General features: G+C 28.7%; 1 protein-coding gene across 1 annotated transcript in view; it reads right to left on the minus strand.

The window, feature by feature from the left end:
- The window catches only part of LOC107449511 (Equilibrative nucleoside transporter 2), an 88,337-nt gene that overhangs the window by 9,476 nt on the left and 52,183 nt on the right, over positions 1 to 26,678 (minus strand). Inside the window, exons 5-10 of the mRNA XM_016065042.5 lie at positions 24,962 to 25,101; positions 21,741 to 21,838; positions 21,183 to 21,233; positions 19,937 to 20,022; positions 6,770 to 6,818; positions 1,294 to 1,391 (exon numbers count right to left, since the gene is read on the minus strand). Of these exons, the coding sequence (XP_015920528.1) occupies positions 1,294 to 1,391; positions 6,770 to 6,818; positions 19,937 to 20,022; positions 21,183 to 21,233; positions 21,741 to 21,838; positions 24,962 to 25,101 (522 nt within the window). The remainder of the gene's footprint in view (positions 1 to 1,293; positions 1,392 to 6,769; positions 6,819 to 19,936; positions 20,023 to 21,182; positions 21,234 to 21,740; positions 21,839 to 24,961; positions 25,102 to 26,678) is intronic.

The raw sequence follows: 26,678 nt of genomic DNA on the forward strand, positions 1-26,678 counted from the left end.
TAACTGCCGCAGGCGTATATATACGCTTTCCCGAAGTACGATGCTTTGCATTGCGCTGCTATAAATAGAACTACAACCCCTACTTCAGAATGCAGTAAAATTACCTTGAAAGGGTTTGTTTTGCAAATGTATTACTAATTTTGGAGGAGGGGGAATGGGAAAAGGATGTTATGGAAAAGTGATATCATATTATTCATTTCTTGTCTCTTTTTGAGTAAGGTCGGGTTTATTCATTTTTCTCTTCCGTTTCCCGTGTGTATTTGGTGCTTTTTATTCTTTCCATCAACCTCTTCAAATGCATCGCGAAAATGTGCTGTTTGTTCAAGAAAAAAATTCATCGTGAATCCCGCTATCAGTGCAATGAATGTGATGCTGGATTATGTGTCCAACCATGTTTCAGTATTTATCATACAACAGCTAAGTTTTAACATCTTTTATATTGTATTTTTATAATTTAATTTAAATTTTGTATTTTCTTTCTTTCCTTTTTCTTGTCTTGTAAAAGTAAACTGTTCTAAAATTGCAACGCGTGCATCTTTTTCCCCTCACTGAAACACCGCGTAAGAAAGTGCATTTGAGCGAAAAACGGTGGCACTGGGGTGTGAATCACGTAAATTTTACTCGGCAGTTAAGGGGTTAAAGCATATAAGGGAACACAGAAATTGGCAACGAATGGGCGCAATTAAGCCGCTGTAGACTAAATTTATTTAAAGTCAAAATGTATTGACTTCAGTTCAACTTAATGAAAACCAACCTCTTTTGGCTGCTAATCAACAGTAGATGGGTAAAAAAATATTAAAAGAGATCAGGCTTTCCAGGTAAAAATCTCAAAATTTCCAAGTCAGAGTGTTTTTTTCCCCTCATAAAGTGTAGGATGGGTACAAGAAAACTGTCAATATTGTAAAATACTTTATTTAAAATGTTATTTTATTTCATATATAATCTTGAAAAAATAATTTTAACAATTTGGCAAGATTATGCTCTTTATTTTTTAATGTTTTGGTACAACATTTCTTTTTAAAAAATTAAGACATTTGGAGAAAATAATATGTTTAGCTTGTAAAAGAATTTGTTTTTATTAAACAAAAAAATTTTTTTTAAAATTTACTTTAAATAGTATTTGCACAAAGTGTACCAAACGGCAGATGCAGAATGACCAAAAAAACCTTGAATAAATATTGTTTAACATATTTTCCTTCAGCAAAAGAAAACCATTCCAAATAAATAATACATTTTTATATTTACAGTAGCAGGGTGTAAAATGAAATTATGTAAATTAGAAAATTTACTTACTATTAATGGAAGAGCAAAATATGTATCAACACAGGCTAACAAGACAAAGAGAGCAGTAATGAAATAATAAATTGCAGCAGTTCTTAGATTAGGAGATGCTAGAATGAAAAAAATAGGCATTATTAAATTACAGAAGAAGCAGTATAACTTACAATTAGAAGAAAACCAACAATAATAGCAAACTAACAAGAATATCAAATTATCTTAATACAGTACAAAGTCCTGTATGCAGACGTTTGTTTACCAGAGGGGTCTATTTTTCGGACACATCTTAAAATATATTATTGTTTTTTACCTTTATGATCAGTTGGAAAAAAAAAGGGATGAAAATCTGCCTTCCCACGTTATAATTTTTACTAAAGTTCCATTTTTTTTTTTTAATTTGAGTTCAGTTACTATATGATAAAAAAATTTTGGATATCACATAAACGAAAGCCGAAGTTTTTCAAACTCGGATACATTTTATTACAGCGAGAGAAAAAACATATTAGATTGAAATAGTATGTCAAAAAAGAAATAGAAATATTAAAACATATGTGGAAATCCTAAACCGTTGAAAATGCTATCGTGAAAAACACATTGACAATTAACTAGTCATAAATCAAAACTTGACTTCATCAAATGAGTAATTTAAAAATTTCTGAACAAAACAATGCAGCATTAAAAAAATCGAAAACCAGGAGGGCTCACAAAGGAATTGATGCTAATGGACAGTGTCAAAAAATAATTTAATTAAATGCTTTAATGGGAATTTGTAGCATGTTATTTTGATGTATTAAATATCTAGATTTTAAAAACCAGCTGGAAATCTGAAACAAAAGCTGCCAAAATTGCGATTGGCAAACCAAATGAATTAATATGTTGTTGATTGAAATTGACACAAATTATCGTTTATTTGTAAGTTTTTAATGAATGAGGATGTTTTGATGTTTACTTTATAGACCTATTACCTAGAGAAATCTATTTTACAGACTTGGCAAAGACCCGTCGATTCTCAATATGAAACTTTGAACTGTATAGGCCTGCATAAGCATGGCTTGGCAATTATATATATTCATTTCCTTCATTACAAAATGAGCGATTCAAGATCCAATCACTTGTACAAAAAATCTGGTTCCTATGTCTACATGAGAACACAATTACTTTCCTGCCTAGCTTTCATGGGTTGTATTCTCAACTCTCCATAATTTTTAGTTCCGATCCATATTCAAGTGACTTACCATGTTTTAAAGATCAACTTCACCGATTGAAAATTGTCTAAAAAAGACCAATACTGTGAGCAATTCACATGGAGATGTGCTTTCTTTTACCCTAATCTTTAATAAACAGTGTCATTGATTTTTCGAATTAGTTTTGAAATACTTCACTTGTATTACTTTCTTTTGCAAATGGTGGGTAAATAATGATTTTTTAATGGTTTTTTAACTGAGAATGGAGATTATGTTATCTATCTCAAAAGTCACACTATTTTCACATGTTAATTAAAAGCCTTAGATAATAAGGGTGTAGCCAACAAAAAATTAAGAAAAAAGGCCTATTGGGCGATTCTTTCGTTACGTGTGTTACTTTTACATGACATATTTCAACTTTAACACTTATTATAATAAACTTGTTAGATATTTTTTATGTTTTTCTTAATTTGTTGTTAAATCTATATGTGTTGTAAGTTTTCAAAACGAAGTTTGAAGGCGCAAATTAATTTGATGTTGAAAAAAAAAAATTCTGAAATTTTGTTACGTGTGTTACCCTTTATAATGCTAGATATTTGAAACTCTGAATATATTCATTTAATTCTGTGAAGTATAAAGGCAAAAAATTAAGATATTTTCTTTTATAGAGAGATACAATATCGAAGCTGTGTTTAGTGATTTTTAGAAATTTCTTGCAACAGTAAAAACTTCTTTATTTTGGTGAAATTGGTGCGTTACGTGTGTTAACAGAACGTTACGTGTGTTACCCTCTGTGAATATTTCAACTGAGAAGTCATAAATGTTGCACTAAAACATTTATTTATTTTAATTTAGCAGAAGAAAAACAATTTATTTTAGCAAATAAAATAGTTAATGGTCTGGAAAGATGGTTGTAGCCCTTCTTTATACTGAATCTTTATACTTAAACATAGCAAATCTTAGGCACATCTATTCCTTCAAAATCATTTCTGTTTGGAAACAAAAATATGCATATTTTCCAATTATTTTATGCAAATATTGCATTTTAAGTTTACAAGCATGTGCATTTGCGTCAATAATGTTCCCGAGATAGAGCATATGTCGTTGTAATTTCAGTTATAGGCGCACTTTTGATCAGGAGGGCACAGAAATTGACTTACTGACTATTTGTGTGCCACAATGTGCATCTATGCATCTTATTCAAGTATCTAACGATACTTATGCATAGATTTTATGCTTTGTCATGTTGCCATGTATTGATCTTTTCAATTAATATCTTTATTTCCTTTTGGCTAATATATAATACTGTTGTATTAGGCATGAGTTGATTGGTTAGCTTTGCAAACAACACTGGATAGCAAATAAATTTTTTTGTATAACAACACAATGATATAAATAACTTTGCTTTTTGCTTCGCTTTCAAGATTTTATACAACACACCTATCCCATAGAAGGAACTTCTGCATGTGATATCGTAAAATATTTCCAAATTAATTTCTTTTTTTATATTTTGATTGACAAAATATGAAATAATTCAACCATATATTTATTTTTAAATTCTTAACTTGACTTATTACAATAGAAGTTTCTGTTAGCTCATCTTCTGAAGTAGAATCGTTTTTAAACAGTTTTAAAATAAAAGTGTAGACATTGTTTCACCTTTGTCTTTGCCTTAGGAAAATATTGTAAAGGACTCTATTTTAAACTCTTTAGGAGAGTATCGTCTAAGACAACAGCTGCTGTGAATAACGGAACTGTGGCTGGATAGCATAATGCTGATTGAAATTCGTTTTGATATTCAAAAGAATATGCCATTGCAAAGTCAACTTGAATTTCCCTGGTTTTAATGCTAGATATGTTTGTTTGGAAAGTATCACCTCAGATTTTAACTCTTACGTATTATTGAAAGTTAGTCCAATTTTCAAGAGTTATTTCAAAACATTCTTCTTGCACATTTGCCATTATATATTTTTTATTGTGAGCTATTATCATCTTTTTCTCATCGTTACCAAACTACAATAAATGATGGTTAGAAACCTATAACAAGCAATGAGAAATTTTTGTAAGTATCAGAAGCACCCTTCCAACAATTAGATCCAAAATTTCTTTTACTTTATATACATAAATACTTCTGCCATCACCATGTATTGTCATAAACTTAATTTTAGCCTTCCAGTTAAAGAATAAAAATTTCATGATATTTGTTTCGATTCTAAGTTTTACAGTAGCAATAAATTTTTTAGTCATAAAGCACTAAATATGGAAAATTAAACAATGTTTAGGATGCAACTGACAAAAATCAGTATAAGCCTCTCTTAGAAACATTGTTAGATAGTTCTTTCGTTTTATTGCCCGTTTTCCCCCGTTATAATCCAGAGAACCAGCTCTTGTTTCAATACAAGCATAGTATAAACAATCTAACTTTTGAAGAAAATCCATTTATTAATAATTAAGTTCATCTGAAATACTTAGTGGTAAACCTTTTACATCATTATCAATCTGTTTTGAAAGTTCAAGTCTAACTTTCATTATTTTCTTATTTTCTTTCCTTTGAAGTGCAGAATCTTATGCTCTTTTCTTTTTTTCTTCATCTTCTTATTCTTTTAAATCCAGATAAGGACACTATTTTAAGCTTATCCATTTTATAATAATCTAGCAAATGCAGTCGAAACATTCTACTTAAACATAAACGAATAACAAATAGAAGTTTGGGAAAACAATTTCCAAAAGTTTCAAAATTATCGTCTTATTATGCTGTTTTTTTATTAATGCTTATACCGACCAGATTTTACAAAAAACCACAATCTTACAATTCCGTATTTGTGGCATTAAAGTTGCGCGGCGGTTATAAAAAATGTCCGAACATGATTTAAATATTTTATTGAAAATAAATAAAAAATTAAAGTGTATAAGTACCTCTAACACACATAACAGTAACGCGCGTAACTTTTCGTTACGTGTGTTACCTTGAATAAAATTAATTATAAAATTTTAACTATCGGCAGTTTTAATTCGAGAATTTTTTCCGTTGCATATCTTGCCTTCTTAATTTATAAAACAAAAAATTTTTAAATTTTCTTTTTTACTAAAGTTTTTACAGAAAAAAATGCAAAATTATGTTACGTGTGTTACTGGGAAATTAGACTATCTTGATCAATCGACTTTCAAACAAGCAAAAAAATTTAGGCCAAATTAAAAAAATACATTAAACAATGATAAAAGAGTAAAATAGCTATATTTATTACTAAAAACTATTTTATTGCTCTTTAATATTTTAAGAACTCCATTGGAATATAACATAACAAAGAAGAGAACTCCTGTTAAAATTCACAGTGTTCCACCTTTTGTTAGAATTCACAGAAATATTTTTTGTAATTCAAAAAACTATCATAACTATTAAAAAATGTACATCTTCTAGATTCCGAAATTGTGTCATTTTTGATTTTACGACAATTTTGAAAATTTAGTCACTCAGGACCACTTTTCGTGGAATCGCCCTATTACAGACATATTTAAAGAAAGATTCCATATAAATAATTATATATATATATATATAAAATAAAAAATTGAGTAATAAGGAAAACTGTGACTTTCAGTGTTAAATAAGGCAAACATTTTTTTTCCTTGTGTTATTCTCACTTTGTTTTAATTTTTCTTTAAATTTATAATATATAGGTAGCTATTATTTTCACTTCATCAGTGTTTTGAAGAAAAAAAGCCTTAATTCTGATATATTTGTTTTTACTAGTTTAACAGAGCTTTTTTGGCATTTAAGTATGCAGAATTTTAATCAAGTCAAAAATTTCTAATTCCCTTACATTTTTAATTATAACTTTCAGAGTACATAATTTAAAAAAAAGATGGATCACACATCACAAATGGTCAAACATTCCATATTTTAAACTAAACGAAAGTTTTTAACTACACATTTTTCTTCATCTTATTCAAAGAATAAATTATATCTTTCACATGTTAACTATCTATTACAGTTTTGGGAAGCAATATATTCTGAGTAACACAAGGGTTTTGTTATAGATAAGAAATCATCTTGACTTTGGATAAGTTGGAATAAGGAATAGATATATTCAATGTTAAATATAAAGTTAAATTCACAAGTGTGAAATTGTATAAATAAAAGTGAGATTTATATAAAAAAAAATTAACTCTTTGAAACACAACTGATAAAAAATACAGACAAAAACTTGCCTAGTAAAAGATTAAAAATTGAAATCAATACATTTCCAATCTACACAAAATCGCAAGAAAAAGTAAGTACTTTAATGTATTTGAAAACGAGTTGTACTTACCAGCAATTGATAGAATAAGAATTAATGAAGCAAAAGTACCACTTGTGTTCTAAAAAGAAATAATTAAATTTGTTAAATTATTATAAGGACATGTACAGATTTTCAGTAAATAAATTTATATTAGAAGTTTCAATAAAACATAAAATTTCAAATAAATTACAAGTGGCAATGAATAAAACTACAAAACTACCATAAAAAATGAGGGGCAAAAGAAATACTTTTATAGGGTAAAACAAAATGAATATTCAAAATTCAAAGATTAACTACGCATAATGTAAGTAATATATTTATTCAATAAATGAAAACAGAGTATTATCATATTTATTCACTAGACCTTTAATGAAATCAGAGTTTATCAAAGCAGGTCCAGTCCAGAAAAACCAAGTGGGATTTTACAGATTGGACTTACTTGAAAACCACACAGGGTTCACCAAGGTGAGCCCAAACCAAAAAAACCCAGAGACTTTTTTCAGATTGGAGCCTATTTGAAAAATCCCAATTTTATACCCACAGAGTGAGTTTTTTGTGACATTATTTTCATTCTCATTTAATTAGTTTAGAAGTTCAATTTTTTACTTAACATAAATGAACTAAATACAAGATAAAAATACATGAATAGAAAAAAAATGTACAACTAAATTATAATACATTACTTATCTATAAATCAAATGAAGTGTAATATGCATACACATTACGTTTAATGTAGCTGAGGACTGTATAGCGGTCAGGAAACTGACCTCACATCAGAAAGGTTTGGGGTTCGAATCCCACACAATGCATGGATGTTCTTTCATTTTTTGTACTACTGATACCTGAATGACAAGTGTAAAATTGGGAAAAAGAACACTTATTGCTTAGTTTATTTGTATTGTAAACCCTTAAGGGTTTGTTAAAATTCATCAATGGATATGTATTAAATGTAACCAATATTTCAAAATGTGTGTGATGTATGTTATTTTTAGACAAAGAATAAGGAAATGAACTTTTCAGTTAAAAAATATCTTTAATGAATATATAAAAAGATTAGACCAAAAAATACCCATTTCCCTTTAAAATAACTATTATAGACTGTACCTGTTTTCCTCTACTGTACTTTTTGCAAAATAATATGTTTAAAAGTGGAGTTTAGAATATTGAAATCATAATATTGCAGAAAATTATAAATTAGAAAATCAGTTGAACTGGCAAAACATCTAATTACTTAATAATTCACTGCTTCTATTATGACAGCTGAACTAAAAAGAATATTTTCTAATTTTTGATAAGTTCAGTTTAAACTGTGAAATTGCTTAAGGACTGAAAAGCATAAAAACTTTGATATGTTTAAATACTTCAATGAAAAGAAATAAAGAGAGACCTAGATGTTTCAAGTTTTTAATTTAATGAAACTGTCATGACACTTGAGATAAAGGTTATATTTCACATTTAACATAGAAACCAAAAATGACATTTAATAGTTTTGAATGTTATTTTGTTTGCCTGTGGAATATTTTTTTGATAAAAATTTCATTGATTACAAAAGAAAGATTAATGAAGTTATTTATTGATGGAATGTGACCGCATGCTGTATTTATTGATTGTTAGTGATATGCTTATTTGAACACAATTATTACATTTAATGAGCATTTCTACATCTTTATTAATGTTTGAAATTTAATGCAACAAATATTTAAAATTTATTATCTTTTTTCATTAATTTCAAAGGTAAAAAATATTATAAAATGTTGATAATTTTTTAACATATTGTAAAACACATACAGATTTCATATATTAAAAAATACAAATAAATAAACCATGTGCTATAAAAAGATATATGCTTTTCATTTCATAAATGTATACAATGTTTCTCGAAATTTCACTCATTAATTTTAAAGCAAATTATATGTTTATAATTTAAGCTAATCACATAACCTATTGTGCAATACATTTTACAAAGAATCATTTTAGTAATTTCATCACTATGCAATTCATTATACATTTAGAAGGCAGAAAAATTGCTAAAGTAGTTATAACTATTTTTATTATTAATTACTTTGGTAATAATTCTGCTATATTTTTTCAGTATATACTATATTTTTTACTTATATTTAGCATACATAAGTATGCACGTATAATGTATTTGAAAAATCTACTTTCTGTACTGAAACAAAGGTCTTTTCATAAGTAAATAAAAATACCATGTGGACTGATTTTATGTATACATAAAAATGAAAATCTTTGGTAACAGAGAGGACACTTTTCTAAAATAACACCAAACAATATGCAGCAGGAAATTTTTTGAAAAATTATTATAAAATAAATGTCATAAAATGCATAAACATTTTGAAGTTATTTTACAAACATTGAAAATGGGTAAAATATAAAAAATAATTTTGACTTTGTTGTTTTGGACAGCCTATTGTTTTGAATTTATCAATATTAAAACTTCATAGAAAATTAAGAGTTTAAAATTTTTTTATAATAATTAACTTTTATTGCATGTATTTTGGGAAATAAAAAACATTTAACATTCTATTTAATACTATACTAAAAAATTTTTTTTAATCTAACATTAATAGCGTCTTAAATTTAAAATCCACTCAAATAGAATACTTATTTAAAAATTTTTTTGATTCCAAAATCATATAAGCATTGAAAAAGTTTATGGTCTGATACAATCACAAGTTTAATAGCCAAGCTTAAATGTTATTGATATATTAATTTAGAATTTTGTGGTTATATACTTATTCGCCTTTATATATTCTTATTTGCTTTGACGAGTTAAAATAGCTAGATTAATTTTAATTTGACAAATAAACTTCTTGATAATTCTCACTTCCTATGCACACTTTTGGCCACAATCAGATTAAAATGTTGTGTCTGATTCCGTAACTTAAAATACTGTCTGCACTAATTAATTAGCATATTTGAGATTACCTTTTTAAACCATTAAGATTGAGTCCTGGAGCATAAAGATTTGATCATTAGATCAAAAATTATTCAGGATGTCTTTATTTTGTGCTCAGCACAAGACTATTCTAACTTTCTATACATTTGTTTTTTAAATTAGAACTAGCAGAATTAGTAAAATTATGGCATTTGGTCAAAACAAGTGAATAATTTTTTTTTATCATTTTGAAGAACATTAAATTATAGCCTAACACACTTACTTGTTTAAAAGTATGTGAGTTTTTTTCACTTTTCTCATATTTTACAACATTTCTAGCTAATTATAAGATATTGAACATTATTAAGGTTAGTTTAAAACAAATTAAATGACGACTATGATTATTTATAAAATATGTTTCTTTTCAGAGTTATTTAAAGCTTTTTTTTATGGGATAACTACCAGTTTTCAAGGATCTTCCAAGACTTTAAAAATCAATTGGCATTGCTATTCATCAGAAATAAGTTTTAAATTAAAATCAGTACTAATTTCAGTCATATACTGCTCTTAACCCTCTCAATGTATAATTTTTTATCAAAATATGTCTAAAAGTTGCATATTGTTTATTACATACTTGAATTTAGATATATTTCATATATTTTAGAATAAAAATATACAAATACTTTTTTAAAAAAAAGCTTTTTTTCAATATGAAAGTAGATTATTAAAAAAGGTTGTCGGTAAATTGAAATTAAAGAAAGATATGAAAGCAAAATTTTAAGAACTAATCTTGGTTACATTATGATTTATTTTATGAGATACAAAGATGAAATGTCAGGGTTCCCACTTTATGATGAGATTGAAATTCAAGGACTTTCCAGGACTTTTCAAGGACCTCAACAAAATTTTCAAGGACCTTAATCTAAGACCAATTTTAAAAATTATTCTCTTCTATTTTACTAGAAGCAACAATGCTTGTTATGGCAATAATTAATTTTAAATATAATACCTAAACGCTTTGCCTATAAAGAGAGAAGAAAGTATATGTATTATGGACTAAAATTTATATTTTTTTAAAAACCCTACTGGTTTTACATATTAATTCACAAAATCATTTTCAGCACAATCTATAACTAATGGTAATGAGGTGTTAATGGTGAAATCCTTTAATCCTGTGTATTTCCATGTGAACACTGCATGAAAGACAGAGCTAAATCTTAGGTATTCCATGACTATTCCATAACCCCCTCCTCTCCTCTATTAAACATCGTTTCTGAAATTATTCATCCATAATTTACACAACCTTCTCTAAATGTTATGCAGCAATAATTCTTTCTGAAAATAAAAATTAGAAGGAACATATCCCATTTTCACCATGTTTAAAAGCATTATTTGTTATGTGTAATCCACAACGGCCAATGAATATGACCTGGTGGGAATATTTCTCTTTTAATTCACACTGAAGCTTCTAATAGAATTTCCAATTGACATAGGGTCCATCCATGGATAATTGAAGTATTTTAGAGAGCTTTTAACCATCATCCATGCATTTGTAAAAAGAGGACAAAATATTTTCTGCAGTTCCATGACCCATAAATTGGGAGGTAAGATACTTAGTGCAAACTTTATTATCAATTCCTTACCATAATGTCCATCTGCTTAGATTGTAGAGACTGATTTAACGTCTCATCAAAGAGTACAGTGTAGCAATCAACATTCTTCAGCTCATTTATAAGAATCCCTTTGAAGTATAGTGCCTATCCAAAGGAGCCCAAATAGGCTCACTTTGTGGCACTACAAAAAAAATTTCTCGCTATACAGCTATCAGCAAACATTTTGGAGAACAATTTACTAATCCCTTCACAGGAGTTACATGAATAATTACTAGTGATGCACTTCAGATTCCAGAGAATTTCAGCATCAAGCACATTCCTTTGACCAGATAAGAAGACAATGTTACCTCGGCCACTAAAGTTTCTGTTTCACTTGGGGCACACAATGTTGAAGGAGTATTTACACCATTTGAATTAGATGTTGATGTCTTTGGAAAAAGAGAACTCAGGGCATGAGACTGCTCTTTTGTTTTACCTTTCTTTCATGTGTGATTTCAGAGCAGATTCTTCCATTTTCGCGATATCGATCTCCTTCATGCATAATCGGCACTTGGCTCTGAACTTCTTTTCCGGCATCGATAAAATCCATTCTTTATAAGCTTGATTATCCATCCATTGGGGATTAAAATAGCACTTCCCAGGCATAACTAGTCTAAACTACATAACACAAATACGAAGCCTCGCCTTTGCGAATACGCTTTACAATAAAGTTTTGAAATGACGCAAACATAAGGACAAGTGCTGATGGTAAAATGGCAAATTTATTGAAAACTAAAAGGTACATATTGCTACGAAACTCGAGAGTATTCCAGTTTCGATAAGAAAAAAGAAGATCTAAGCATATGCGAAAGATTAAGTGGAGTCTCGCCCCGAACGCATTGATTGTCTGCTGTGCTCTGCGCGCTTGGCAGACACCAAGACGCTAGGCCCGGTTAGAAACGGTGGCGTTAAAAACCACGTGAGAGAGCTCGGGAACAAAACAGAAAGAACGAGAAAGATCCGTGGGTGTTTTATAAAAAGGGTCGCCGGCAGTATTGGACAAATTCAAGGACCTATCAAGTTTTTCAAGGACCTAAGACGTTTTTCAAGCACTTTCAAGGACCTAAATTTAGCATAAAAAAATTCAAGGACTTTCAAGGACTCTCAAGGACCGTGGGAACCCTGAATGTATATACAAATAAAAATATGCAAAATATTTATAAAACATAATTTAAAAAAATTTTTACAGTTTTTTTAGCAACAAACAGCAAGCACAGTTTGAAAAAGAGTGTAAAAAGGCAGCAAAAGAGGCTTCTACATTTCGTAGAAATATGGGTAAGTAACTCCATCTACTAACCCAAAATAAACATCATGAAATAGTTGAACCATGAATAAGAGTAGAGCCAGTTGCACAGTAAAAAAGCCGAAAAATGCATCACTGCAGAAATCGCAGGTTGAGGAAATTTTGTTACTTCTGCTTGGTGGATGTAGACACTTCTATGCAGTGAGATGCAACAAGACGATATGGCAACAATCCATAAATTTTGTTTGAATAAAATTACTGTGATTATTTACAAATGATTATATCAGGAGTTAAACAAAAACATGCCATAGCATATAATATGCTAGGAAATTATATCATGATTACACAAGCAATAAGACCAAGAACATCCTAGCTTTTTATACAAATGTTGTGGCATCACAGACAGTGAGCATTTTTGGCCTTTAACATGAACAAACAAGTGAGAAGTTTAGTTGTAACCTTCCTTCCACATGATTAAAATCTAATAAATTATTAATGGTGCATGTTACTTTTCCAGAAAAATGTTACAATCACGAATTTTAATTTTATAACGCAATAATTTAGCTAAATGTAATATGAGTGAAGGTGTGACTGATTAATCAAAGTTATAAAGATTTCCATCAACTTCCATGTTGCCCATGTAAGATACATAGAAAGAGGGTTAATGTGTGGAAAGACCTTTTGCTCTTAAGAACTAAAACACTAGCAGGAAAAAAGTTGGCCTGAAAAAAATTTCTTGAGAAGGTCAAGGCCCACCCAGGGCTGCTGAGCCATTGATGATGATAATGAGTGGAAAACAACAATTAGTTTATTTTCAAACTACATTCAATTGATGAAAAATATTAAAGTTAACATAAATCAAGCTCTAGAGTTTTAATTACAAATATTATTACATAACTGAAGTAATTATAAAGTAGGTACAGTAAATGGTGGTTCAAAATCGAAAAATCTCTTAACTAATATATTTATTACACTTACCAAATTTAGATAAAAGCTACTAGTCAAAATTAGTTTATCTCCCAAAAAACATGCAGTGTTGCTAACATTTGAAAAACAAGAACATTTACAAAATTTAAAAAAGCAGTTCCTCTATTGAAATCACTTTTTAAACTGATGCAAAATAAAATAAAACTTTACAGCAGAAGCACATTTGAACAGAATGGATAACAAATACGTATGAAAAGGAAAAAAAAGAATGTTTCATTATGTTAAAAATGATAGTTTTCAAATCCTTTGTTTTTGGACATTTCTTTTCCTTCAATGCTTTTAATTTTTTTCAGATCAAATGTTAAAATTATTATTTTGAAGAAATATATTAAAATTTACAAAGCAAATTTCACATTCAGTGGAGTTTTAAAATTTTGCTGAGAAACTCTGCTCAATAGGGAGAAGTTCACAATGTTAATTTAAAATTGCCTGAACATAAATAGTTATAATCGAATTTTAAAGATGTGGGAATATAAATCATACCAGTTGATTTTTAAATAGAGTGGATTTCAGTTGTAATGTGTAAATTCTAAATTTTGTGAATACTCTTAGCAAAGTGTAATTTTTAATTCACATACTTAGAAGTTTCATATTAATGTAATGAATTATGATATTGAATATTAAAAGCAAATGAATACAAATCACGATATTGCATTTTTAAATAGTGAGAACACAAATCGTGATTATTTAACCTCATGAGTTTAAGACTTTAGATTTTTAAATAGCTGGGATTCCAATCACAACAATCGATCTTTTAATACCCGAGGATATACTTTAAAATTTTATTAAAGTATCAACAAAATTTAAGAATTTTTGCAAGTGTATCTGCGAAGGGCCTACATGTGCGCATATATATTATCTAACTTGGGTGGATGGGGTTTGCTTATTTGGTATTGAACGCTGGTCAACATTCATATGAAACTATGGGTCGGAACTTAATCAAATCTGAGAGCTTGTTCAGTATTTTTAAGAAGAGAAATGAACAGCTAAAAGAAAAAAGTGTAATCCAAAGCTTTAAAAATCTCATTTCCTTAAACCTTTTTTTTTAAAAGGTAACTAATTCCAAAACTAAAACATACTATCAAAGAATTAAATAATTACCTCCAAATTTAATGACTCTTTTCATGACTGATTAAAATAGTCACTAAAAGATTCACTATGATCTGAAAATAGAAAGCAATATGCTGTTACTTCATATTTTTAGATAATGAAGACTGTTAATAAAAACTAGGAAATTTTATTTTCACTAGAAGCTATACAAAATTAAGAGCATTGAGGGAGAAATTTTTTTTTCTTTCACAAAAAGGAAGTTCATCACTCAGAAGAGAGGCACCCCTCCTCTTTTCCTAGAACAGCAATGAACTTTGAAATCCTCACTGTTACAAAAACCATATGAAAAGAAAAAAGAAAAAAATTAACACAATAAAACAAAGGAAAGAAAATAGCCCATAAGGAAATAAAAATAACACACAATATTGAGTCTATAAAAGAACAGTCACAGATCATTTTAGGTACAAAATGATAGTTCATTTTTAGCTTAAATAAAATTACAATACAATAAATGAACTTACAATATTTTATAGAATAGGAACCAGAGTAAGATCCTCACAGCAGTAAGAAACTTTTATATCAGGCACATAGCCTATTTTGAAGTATGACATTTTTTAAAGGGTCACACAGATTTTTTTTTTAAAAATAACTTTTTTATTTAAGGATGTACTACTTTAGTTGTTATGATTATGTTTAAAACATATCAAAATGTTGAAAGAGTGTAAAATGAAATAACCCTTAAGATAAGAAAAACAAAAATCCATAATTGTCCAGAGAATACTGAACACTTAGTAATACTGAAGATTCATTTCCATAAAACACATCAATAATTACTACCCGTGGCCATGCAATGCCTTAAAAATTGTCATTAGCTCTTAACATTTAGCCAATGGAGAAAAGTTACAGTGATATCACAAATACAAAAGCCAATAGCTTAAAGGTGGGAAGTATTCCCCTCAAACACTATTGGCAAAAAGAAAGAAATTCAGTAAAAAATTGAAATCTCATGGCAGAAATGACTCCGTTGCAGAAAAGTGTAACAAAATATCTACCTTGCAAAGTCAAAGAGGTTTGAGACAGCTTTATGTATCCTTTTTGAAAGTAAAATGAGGCCAGTTTCCTTATAAAATTTCACATTTGTCAAGGGATACAAGATATATAGTTTTGCTTTTGAGTCAAAGGGCCAGGATGTGACTTGATTTAACGGTTAAAATGGAGGGATGAAACTTATGGCAAAACAGAGTTCCCTTTTGGCAGAAGTTAGAGGGTGTTTTTGCTTGATAATAGATGAGAAAATGCCTATTTTGCCAGTGAAGCCTGACTTTTCCATCTTATATATTATTTGTATTTCTTCTGGACAGAGAAGCAGGTGTTCTTGGGCAAGTAAAAAGAAGTCAGAAGATGAGGGATCTTGAGAATCTTTCGGCTTTACAAAAGATGTTTAAGAGTACAGTAAATATAAAAACAGGAAAGGATTCTTTAGCAATTAAAACACTACATAACTTAAAGAAGAGCAATATACAAAGTGAATAATAAGGAAAATATATATTGCACCTTTTAAACATAATATAAAATGGATAATAAAGAAAGATACATATTGCACAATTGAAACATGTATATTAAGCATCAATATGTTCACTAGTTAATAAAATATGTATATTGAATGATAAAATGAGAAAATTCAACTATTTTGTTGTACATAAATCATTCCTAAGACAAAATTACACATATGTAGGTTAAGGAAATAATTACCTTGGTAATTAATAAAAAATTATAATAAGCAAGCACCTATAAATTGGATTAGACCCAAAGTAATGAAAATCCCATTGTGAATTCTACAACAAGATTCACTTAAGTTATGCAGACACCCGTGAAAGATGCAGGTTATAAGCAGTACACGGAATAAAATTTTGATGAACTTTTACTAGCATTGTTCTTTTACAATAACTAAAGTGAAGAACAATGTTTATTCTGATGTTACAATGTCAGTGGAAAAGGTTAAGATATATTAAATAGCTTGATCTAATGATGAAACACAAAGAACTAATGCATAATGTTGTTGTTCACTATTTTAGCAAATTGTATACTTGGAGGATACTTGCAGTTATTAATGAGAGTAGAGAGGTACAAGGTTTTACTATAGTAAAAAAGGGTAATAAATTGTACATCGTCAAACCACCTGAGTTTGACTAAAACACGACAAAATTATACAAAAAAATATCCCATTTCACACAAAATTTCTAATACAGTGAACTCTCGCTACTACGATATCCGATACAACAATAACTCCCTCTATTACGATAATGTTCCGTGGTCCCGCCAAACTTGCATATGGATTAATGTTATCTTCCTCTCAATATAACGATATTCTCTGAGGCAGTAAACCTCTGTAAAACGATTTTTTTCCAAATTTCAACATTATTTTCTATTTTTTTTATTGGTTTTCAAATAATGTAAAATGCCTTTTTGTCACCTTTTACCATTTTTTTCATCTTTTCTGATAAAAGGGTCACTGCTGGTTATGATCTTTCACCCCACTGTTATTTCTTTTCACATCAGAGAATGGCTTTTGTATTCAAATTTCATTCCCCCACTGTTGAGGTACTTAGACCACTCTAAGAGCTTCATGTTTTAGAATTGCCTCCCTCAGTTCTTAAGAAATCACCATTGTAACATCATGAGTCATAAATGACCACACACATCACAGTAACACCTGCTACCCTGAGAAGGTACTGTTTCTGTAGAAGGTGGGTGGAGCACGTTTATTGAAATTGAGGAGGAGAAAAAAATGTATACTGACCATTGGTCATCGTTCATCACTGTCACTTAATCCCTGATTTAAACTACACCTTGTGTTTTCATGAGCTAGCGCAAATTCTACGATCAGAGCTTTTCGCATTTAGTGCTGCTAACATTTTCAGCTTGGTGAGTCTTCAGCGTATTGGATATTTTTTACTAGTGTAATTTAGCATAAGATGGCAGGGAGAAAGTAACTTTCATTTCAAGATAAACTTAACGTTATTAAAGATATTGATGATGGAATGAAACAGATTGATGCAGCTAGAAAATACGGATTATCTCAATCTAGAGTTGCAACGTTTCTAAAGAAAAGAAAACAGATCGAAGATACTGTAAGTTCAAATTTAATTAATCCAGAGCGTAAACGACTAAAAGTCGCAACTAATGAAAACATTGATGCTGCCGTCTTAAAATGGTTTCAAGAGATGAGAGCAACAAATATCCCAATAAATGGGCCCTTGTTATGCACACAAGCACGTAAATTCGCAGTAATGCTAGGGAACGAAACTTTTAAAGCTAGTAATGGTTGGCTAATGCATTTTCGGGATCGACATGGAATAACTTTCCAGGAAGTTCACGGAGAGAAAAAATATGCTCCGATTAACGAAGCAAATGAATGGAAGCAAGAGAAGATGACAGATATTCTTCAAAAGTATAAACCAGAGAACGTTTATAACGCAGATGAAGCTGGGCTGTTTTTTCAACTCCTTCCCGATCGAACATTGGTATTTAAGGGTGAAAAATGTTACGGCGGAAAAAAATCAAAGCAGAGATTGACTGTTCTTCTGTGTGCCAATAGCACAGGGACACACAAAATGCAACCTCTTATTATCGGCAAATCATTGAAGCCGAGGTGTTTCAAGAATGTGAAAAGTCTTCCCGTGGAATATAAAGCCAATAAAAAAGCTTGGATGACTTCTAAGTTTTTTTCTGAATGGTTGTTGATGTTAGATAAAGAAATGAAAAAGAGGAAGAAAAAAATTGCTTTATTAATTGATAACTGCACCACTCACACCTCAATTCCAAAACTACACAACGTCTAAATTGTTTATTTCCCGGCCAACTGCACTTCGATTTTGCAGCCACTCGACATGGGCATAATCAAGTGTTTCAAAGGATACTACAGGAAGCGTTTGGTTGAATCGATACTTGTCAACATCGAAAATAAAGTAGAAGATCCTTTTAAAACTGTGAATGTCAAGGAAGCATGTGATATTATTGCTGGTAGTTGGTGGGAGGTAACAGAAAAAACTATTCAAAATTGTTGGAAAAAGGCCGGTTTGTGTGTCTTGGAAGATGAAATTGTTTCTAATAGTGAAGAAAATTCCACAGACAGTGATCTTTCAGATAATCAAGAATTTGTTTTGAATCTTCAAAAATCTTTATCCCAACTTGAGGAAAAAATGGGTAAAACATATGGTGTTAACGTGGAGGACTATTTAACTGCCGATGACGATCTCACAATTTTCGCAGGAGTTGGTGATGAAGAGATTCTCTCTTAAATTACGGATGAAATGGAAAATAATGATGAGGAAGAAGATGGTGATGATGATCAATGTGTATCACAGTCCGTATTGTCAACCCATGAAGCTCTTCAATCCGTAAAATCTCTAAAGACATTTTTCTCAAGTCTTCCATTCACAAATGAAAATCATTTTCGGGCATTGGACTCTATGCATACTTTGTTGGTTGATAGTCAGAAAAATGAATAAACAAATAAAAATATCGGATTTTTTTCAATAAAAATGTTTTTTTAAGGTAAGTTTACAATCTTATGTTCTGTATTTAGATCCATTGTTTTTAATGCTTAACCGTAATAAACACTTAGCAAATTAATTTTTTCGATAATATATAAATATATTTATAGTTAATGAATATATAACATTAAATTTCAAAAAATCTTATTGCATCCCAGAATTATGTGGGCCCTCGATATAACAATATGTCCCTCTACAACAATATTCTTATTTGGTCCGCAAAATATTGTTGTAGCGAGGTTTTACTGTAATTTAAAAAAATTTTAAACTTTTAAAATTAATGAAAAAAATTCACAGATTCTTTGAATAAAATTTTTTAAGTAATTCTTTTACCTCTTATAATTAGTGACTCAAACTGAGTGACTTATACAGCATTCCTTAAAAACATTGAATAAAAATTTTTTTGAAAAATTTTTTGGTCCAAACAATGAAGAACAGAATTAAGTTTGGGTTTTTGCTATGGGGCTAAATATTCTCTCATGTGTCAAATCGCTGTAATGAATGATGGTTTATAACACCAGCATTAACTTGACTAATAACTGCAGGCATCATTTTCCTGCGACTAACTTCACATTATTTTATATTCATCCCATCAAAAGACTGGAAAAATTGGGAAGCTAGTTGTTTTAACATGAATTAAGATATTAACTCTTAAAAAAAGAAATATTAAAAGAATTGTTTTAAAAAAAAGAAAATACATGCTTCATTAATAAGAGTTATACTTTATTTTAGCTTTATTAAACATTTAAATTTTTTTATTTTTAAAAAAAGGTTCTAAAAAGGAATTAAGGAGAAACTAAAATATATACTTACTGAACCCAAAACAATAGCCATTGAGTACTTCATAGGTAACTTAGCTGCTAAACCATACAAACTATTTTGGTAAATTCCATTGGCCACTACAATAATACAGAAATTTTTTAGCAGAACTAATTTCAAGTTAATTTTTAAAAAAATGTACAGAAATATTGAAAAACTCAAAACAGATCTTCATAAATGAATTACTATATGTGTTTGTAAGTAAAATATACATTAAGTGTAATAACAGCTATACAATCTTTAACAGCTACCCAGATAATTGCTGACCTAGGTATATAACAGCCAGATTACTTATGACCATACATAATTATTACCCATGAACAGTAACAAAAATACATAGTTCTGTCATATTAATGAAACCACCTCTCAAAAGTAAAATGACCACCTTTTGCACAGAAGTTTTCTGTTGTTGTCTGAAATTAAAAGGGCATTTTTTAATGTTGGCTTTATTTGTTTACTGACTTAATTATCACAAAAAAGAGAGAGATTTTCTATAATGGTTTTCAGTAAAAAATGCTTGGCAGAATGTTATGTTTCTAAGTTAGCATTATGAAAAATAACTTTTACCAAAAAAAAGTAAAAATTGTACTGGAAGAGAGATATGAGGATCTGGTACAAGAATAACGATTTTATTCAATAACATATGTACAAAATTAATAATATGAAATTATTTGAAAATCGAGATACTAAAAAAAAAACCTCATTTGTTGAGAAATTATGTTTGTTCATAATTTCATAAACCATTCACAATTTTAAAAATTGTTAGACGTATTCCTGATCAAAACAAATTTATTTGTGGTGCATGGTATCCATAAACATTGACATGATTTTCCAACTGAAAAAATAAATAAATCTGGTGTATATAACAAGTGAAGGCCAAAATCTTTATCAATTACATTTTAATGTATAAGTAGCAAAAAAAAAAAAAAAAAATTCAAAACTAAATAAAGTTTCCTTTTTGTTTTGCTACTATTATTTATAAAATACAAATAGACTTTAGAATATTACAACAAGTTGTGAAGAATAAACCCTCAGAAAAACTAAAAATTACTCAACATTTATTTTATTTATCTATATTGTGTTGAAATGTTGGTAAAGTAAAATTGAACAATTTATGGTTTTATCAGAGATGTGGAAATTATTTAAGACAGGCACAAAATAATACTGATAATTTTATTCTAGAATGGGAATGAACTCTCTTCATTCACAAAATTTATTTATGTTAAAAATAAACACTTACTATTAATAACAACAACTGATGCCATCGTTGTATAAAAGAAGACACCAGCCCCTAAGTAAAAGAAGTATTGAAAGCATATTTTTTTAATAAAGGGACACATTTAAATTATAAATAATAAGCAAGATAACAAAACATTTTATTAAAATATAATTAGATATCCATAGATCAAAATAAAATTGTAATTAGTCAAGAGATAGAAAATAGATAGCTTAAGAAAATATTGTCATAAACATAAAATTTCCATAGTGGCAAGCATTTCAAAATAAAAATGATTCTTATAGAAATGAAAAAAGTTTATTTTCCTGAATTTTAAGTAATTTTTTTACATAGACTTTAAGCAAAAAATAGTATTTTTAAAAAGCAATAAAACTTATGCAGATTAAATTATGTTTAGCAAAATGTTATTCTTTTATGAAATTTTTTTTTTAAACCTTTAGCCATAAAAAAAATTTTTTTGGACAAAAATGAAGAAAATATATTTTTTAAGAGAGATATAAAAAGATTATGTAATCTTCTAATAGTTAAGGAGACTTTAGATAATAATAATTATATACTCACATGTGGAAGAATCAACCATAGCAAGGAATATTGTAGCAATAAAAATAACAATTTCAATAAGAATGCTGCCTATTATTCTGAACGTTAAAGATCCTCCACTGAAAGCATTGAAAAAAATTTATGACTTATTACAGGTAGTTAAAGTGAACATACTCTCTAGACTTTTGTAAAAAATGCATGTATAGTTTTAAAAATAAAAAGCTAAAGTAGGTACTTTCAAACACAGTCGTTGCAATTTTGTACAAAATGCTAAAAAGCCATTTTTCTTTCAGAGTTGTAGCTTTTAAATTTTTAATAAATGCACGATGACACTGAGTACCATAAAATAGTACTATTATTTGATAGATAACTTAATGTTTCCATAAATAACAACCAATCACTTCTACAGTATATTTAAAAAACATCTCATTGCTAAAGTTCCGATCAGCAATCCAAATTTAGTAGTCCAAAACGGCCATCTAAGTTTTTGTTTAGTGGTTTAAAAATAATACTTAGTAGACAAATACCAAGTAACATAAAGCATCCATAAAATATCTTAATAATATAAGAGAGAGATTTGAAATTTTTAAGACTTTTCTTATTTCAGACTTTTTTCTTTATATTTGCTATAAAACTAATTCAAATGGTATTGAAAAATCCACTAACATGAATTAAATGGAAACAAAGATATCCTTTAAAAAATAATAAAAATAAATTTATAAATTAAAAGAAGTAAACATATAACACTACATTTTAAAAAATGCTGATTAAAAAGTTGTATTAGTGAGATTTTGACAGAGAAATGTATAAATTCTGATTGAGCAAGAATCTTTACGTTTGAGCAAGGCTTTACATTTCAAAAGATGCAAATAAGTTACAAATTTATGGCTACATTGTTTGACATAGGATGTTCAAAAACACTATTTTCCATTTGTAATTTATTGTCAGTCCCTCAAACTTCTGATTGCTTTAAAGTTTATAAATAAGTAAGAGAAATCACATGGTCTTAAAATCTTGAAGCATTTCTTAAGAAATATGTATTAGTAAAGAAGTGTTTCTATTATTTTGTCTACCCCCTGTATTTATTAAATATATATGTGTGTGTGTGTGTGCAAGAAAAGAATGTATCTCTTGTTAGCTTTGGAAATTATCACCAGATTTCGAACTTCAAAAAGTAACTAATATAAAATTTTTTGCTTTAGTTCTTTATCAAATTAATGCTAAATCAATTGCTAATTGCATTTTAATTTTTACTAAACATAAATTATTAACTTTTCATGTAAATCTTTTGAAAACGAAATTAACATTTTAAATTAGGACCCACACAGGCATGAGAGTGGACAAAAATAAAAAAAAGCTGAACTTTTACAATGCAGGCCACTGGGAGGAGAGGGCGGGGGGGGGTGCTCTATATGATACTGAGATTTATAACAGCAACTTTTAACTATGCTGGGAGATTTTTATTTAATATTTAAAGTGGCAGAAGCATTTACACAGTTAACTTTAAATTTTCCTTAAATATAATTTTAAAATTGTGACCACTACTATATTAAAAAAAATTAAGCAATTATAGGAAGGCACAGCTATTAAATTACTTACAAAGGAAAAATATACCACATTGTTACAGTAACTAGCAATTCAAGAGAAAACTTACTTCTACTTCTTTCAAGAATCGCAATATTGGATTTTAAAATCGAGTGAATATGAATCACGATATTGCATTTTAAAATCGCGTGAATATGAATAGCGATTTTGAATTTCAAAATCACGTGAATATGAATCGCGATTTTGGATTTTAAAATCACGTGAATATGAATCGCGATTTTGGATTTTAAAATCGCGTGAATATGAATCGCGATTTTGGATTTTAAAATCGCGTGAATATGAATCGCGATTTTGGATTTTAAAATCGCGTGAATATGAATCGCGCGGTTGGATTTTAAAATCGCGAGAATATGAATTGTGCGGTTGGATTTTAAAATCGCGTGAATATGAATCGTGCGGTTGGATTTTAAAATCGCGTGAATATAAATCGCGATTTTGTATTTTAAAATCACGTGAATATGAATCGCGCTGCTGAATTTTAAAAACACGAAAATACAAATTGCGATATTGAATTTTCAAATCGCGTAATTAAGAATCGTGATGCATAATTTTTAGATCACGTGAATACGAATCGCAATGAGTAATTTTTAAATAGCGTACAAATAAGAAAAACAATATCTGATATTACAACTGCGTGATAACGAATCGCAATATTGGATTTAAAAATGCGAGAATACGAATCGCGATGTTGGATTTTAAACTCACGATAATACAAATCGCGATATTGGGTTTTAAAAACGCTTAAATACAAATCGCGATATTGGATTTATAAATTGAGTGAATAGGAATTGCTAGTACGGCATTTAAATCGCAACACGCAACTTTTAAATCAGTTAAATACGAAAATCGATGTTTGATATTAAAATCGTCTGATTAAAAATCACGATTTTAGCAGATTCCGGCGCAGTTCCTAACATTTAAAATTCCGAAAATCAGCCAAACAAAAGAAATCAAATATCGGCGGTCGGAAACGAAACGCTTAGACTCCTTTCCACTCTATAGCGGAAGTCGCGGTAATCCGACTATCGTTCGGGAGGCTTGGGTTCTCTAATTGGACTCCCCAAAAATTTTAGTTTTTGGAAGATGGTCCGAAATTTTTAAAATTGGGAGATAAAAGCGGATTTCCGCTTTTTCGCGGAAGTCTTTCATCCCTGGCCACATAAAGCAAAAAAAAAATCCAGAAATTTTTAAGTCCTGGATCGCAAAAAACCGTACTATCCAAAATCTAGCCGAATCCCTGATATGGCATTGCAACATTGATCGTGCATGCATGTATGTTCGTTGTACATAGTAATGCATTAACAAATTAGTACAAATCCTTACAAGGTTTTTCTCCAGTTTAAGAAAGTAATTATGTATCTAATCCTCAGACACCAACATTTTAAAAAAATGATCAGCATCTACCATGTTGCAAGTGATTTCTTCGACCCCAAAAAGCTCTGAATACACTTATTTATTATATGTCTCGAAAGTTGCATTATTTTTTTTAAATTTAAATTCATGTTTCAAGTACTGAATGATTATAATTAAAATGAATAAAAGAAAATATTACAATTAACCATGTTAGACGTTGTAATATTCTCATTTGAATTTGAAGTAGGAAAAAACATTTCTAAAAAAAAGTACATGATACTGACCTGAACTGAACAAAAATATTTAATGCATTGCACATGACATTAGGAACTTGGGATGCAACTCCAAGATATGACAAAAAGTGTTCTCTGTATTCTTCTGTAGAAGCTGTATCATTAACTTTTAATTTGAAGTCTACAAAATACTGAAAAAAATATTTAAATAAGAATTACAAATGTAAGCTTCAAAATCAAATTTTTGCTTAGAAATTACAAAAAAATAAATAAAAAACTATGACAGAAAAATCATAGAGTAATATCCAACTTGCACGGTAGTCAAGAAAATTCTTCTTAGCGGTAGTATTTTTCATATACAAATCTTAATTTGAAAAATTAAATCTAAAATTGTTTCACATACCATGATAAATCAATAATTTAAACATGAGAATTTCAGATCTAGTTAGTCAAGTATGATTTTAAATGTAGCTACAATCTTAAAACCTTACCACTTAGTAAAACCTTCCTCAACCTCACAAACACACACAGGCAGCTATGCATATGCATTAAAGGCAAACCATTATAATTACCACGGCTCGGATGTTGAAAGACCTAAAAATTCTGAAAAAAAGGGGGAAGGCCTCTTAAAACAATAAAAATGACCAAAAAGTTAAAAATAATGCTTTCTTTTCCCTATTCGGCCACAATGCCATAATGATTCAAGCAAAATTTGATTTGAAATTGCAAAAACTAGGATTAAATGCAGATGAAAAATAGAAAAAAAAGGGGCCATTATTTCCAGTTTGAGTCAATTGTAGAACGATGCTCTCTTTCCAAAGCTCATGCAGATTGTTTTATTTCAGGTATGTTTGGGTATGAATGGATATGTTTGGGTATATGTACAGGATGATTTCATAATTTTGATTATATTGTTCTACTATTGTGTGTTTCATTCTATTTCTGAAACGGTATTTATTTTATACTGAAATTTTCGATAAAAGTTTCAAAAATGGAGTGCTTTTAAACTTATATTCATGCTCATATTGTGGATAATTTATAATACAATGATTTGGTTATTACAATGATTTTAGAATTTATATTTCTATTTACAGATATTATTTAATAGCTAACAATATTATTTAGTTTTAAATAGAGATAATAATTTTAAAATGTAATTTCTTAATAATTTTTTTTTTCCTCTTGATTCAGTAAAATGAGTACTATAATCAATATAAAAATCCAGAAAAACACATACAGAAACATTTTAAGTTATTTTATGGTAATTCCAGCTCATATTACAAAGCATTAAAAAACATTTGAAAAACGTTAATTAAATTTATTTATTTCAAACAACTTCAAGTCAGTTTCTGGAAAATATTTTTAAATATATTATGAAGAAAAACGTACCAAATGTTTTTGGACTTTTTTTGTATAAAAATTAAAATTAAAAAAAAAAATTTAAAATTTCTACAAGAAAACATACATTTTTATTTAAATACTTATAATCCATTCCCTCGGAAAATAATTTTTTTCTAAAAAATTTATATACTAAAAAATTATTTTATATAATAAAGTATTTATTTATTTTTCTCTAAAAATGCATGAGGAAATTTTTTTAATAAAAATTCTTAAATAGTCTTATTGAGAAAACTTTTCTTTCAGGGATCAGTAAACAGATTTTTTTCTTATTAATGCAGAAATGTTTCCTTTTTAGATATTTATCCACAAATGAATTTGCAAAATTACCAAATTTATTTCTCAGAAATCTGTCTAATTTTGATATTAC

The sequence above is a fragment of the Parasteatoda tepidariorum genome, chromosome 12 (assembly GCF_982258835.1).
Source record: "Parasteatoda tepidariorum strain Cologne lab strain chromosome 12, Ptep-v5.0, whole genome shotgun sequence".
NCBI lineage: Eukaryota > Metazoa > Arthropoda > Arachnida > Araneae > Theridiidae > Parasteatoda > Parasteatoda tepidariorum.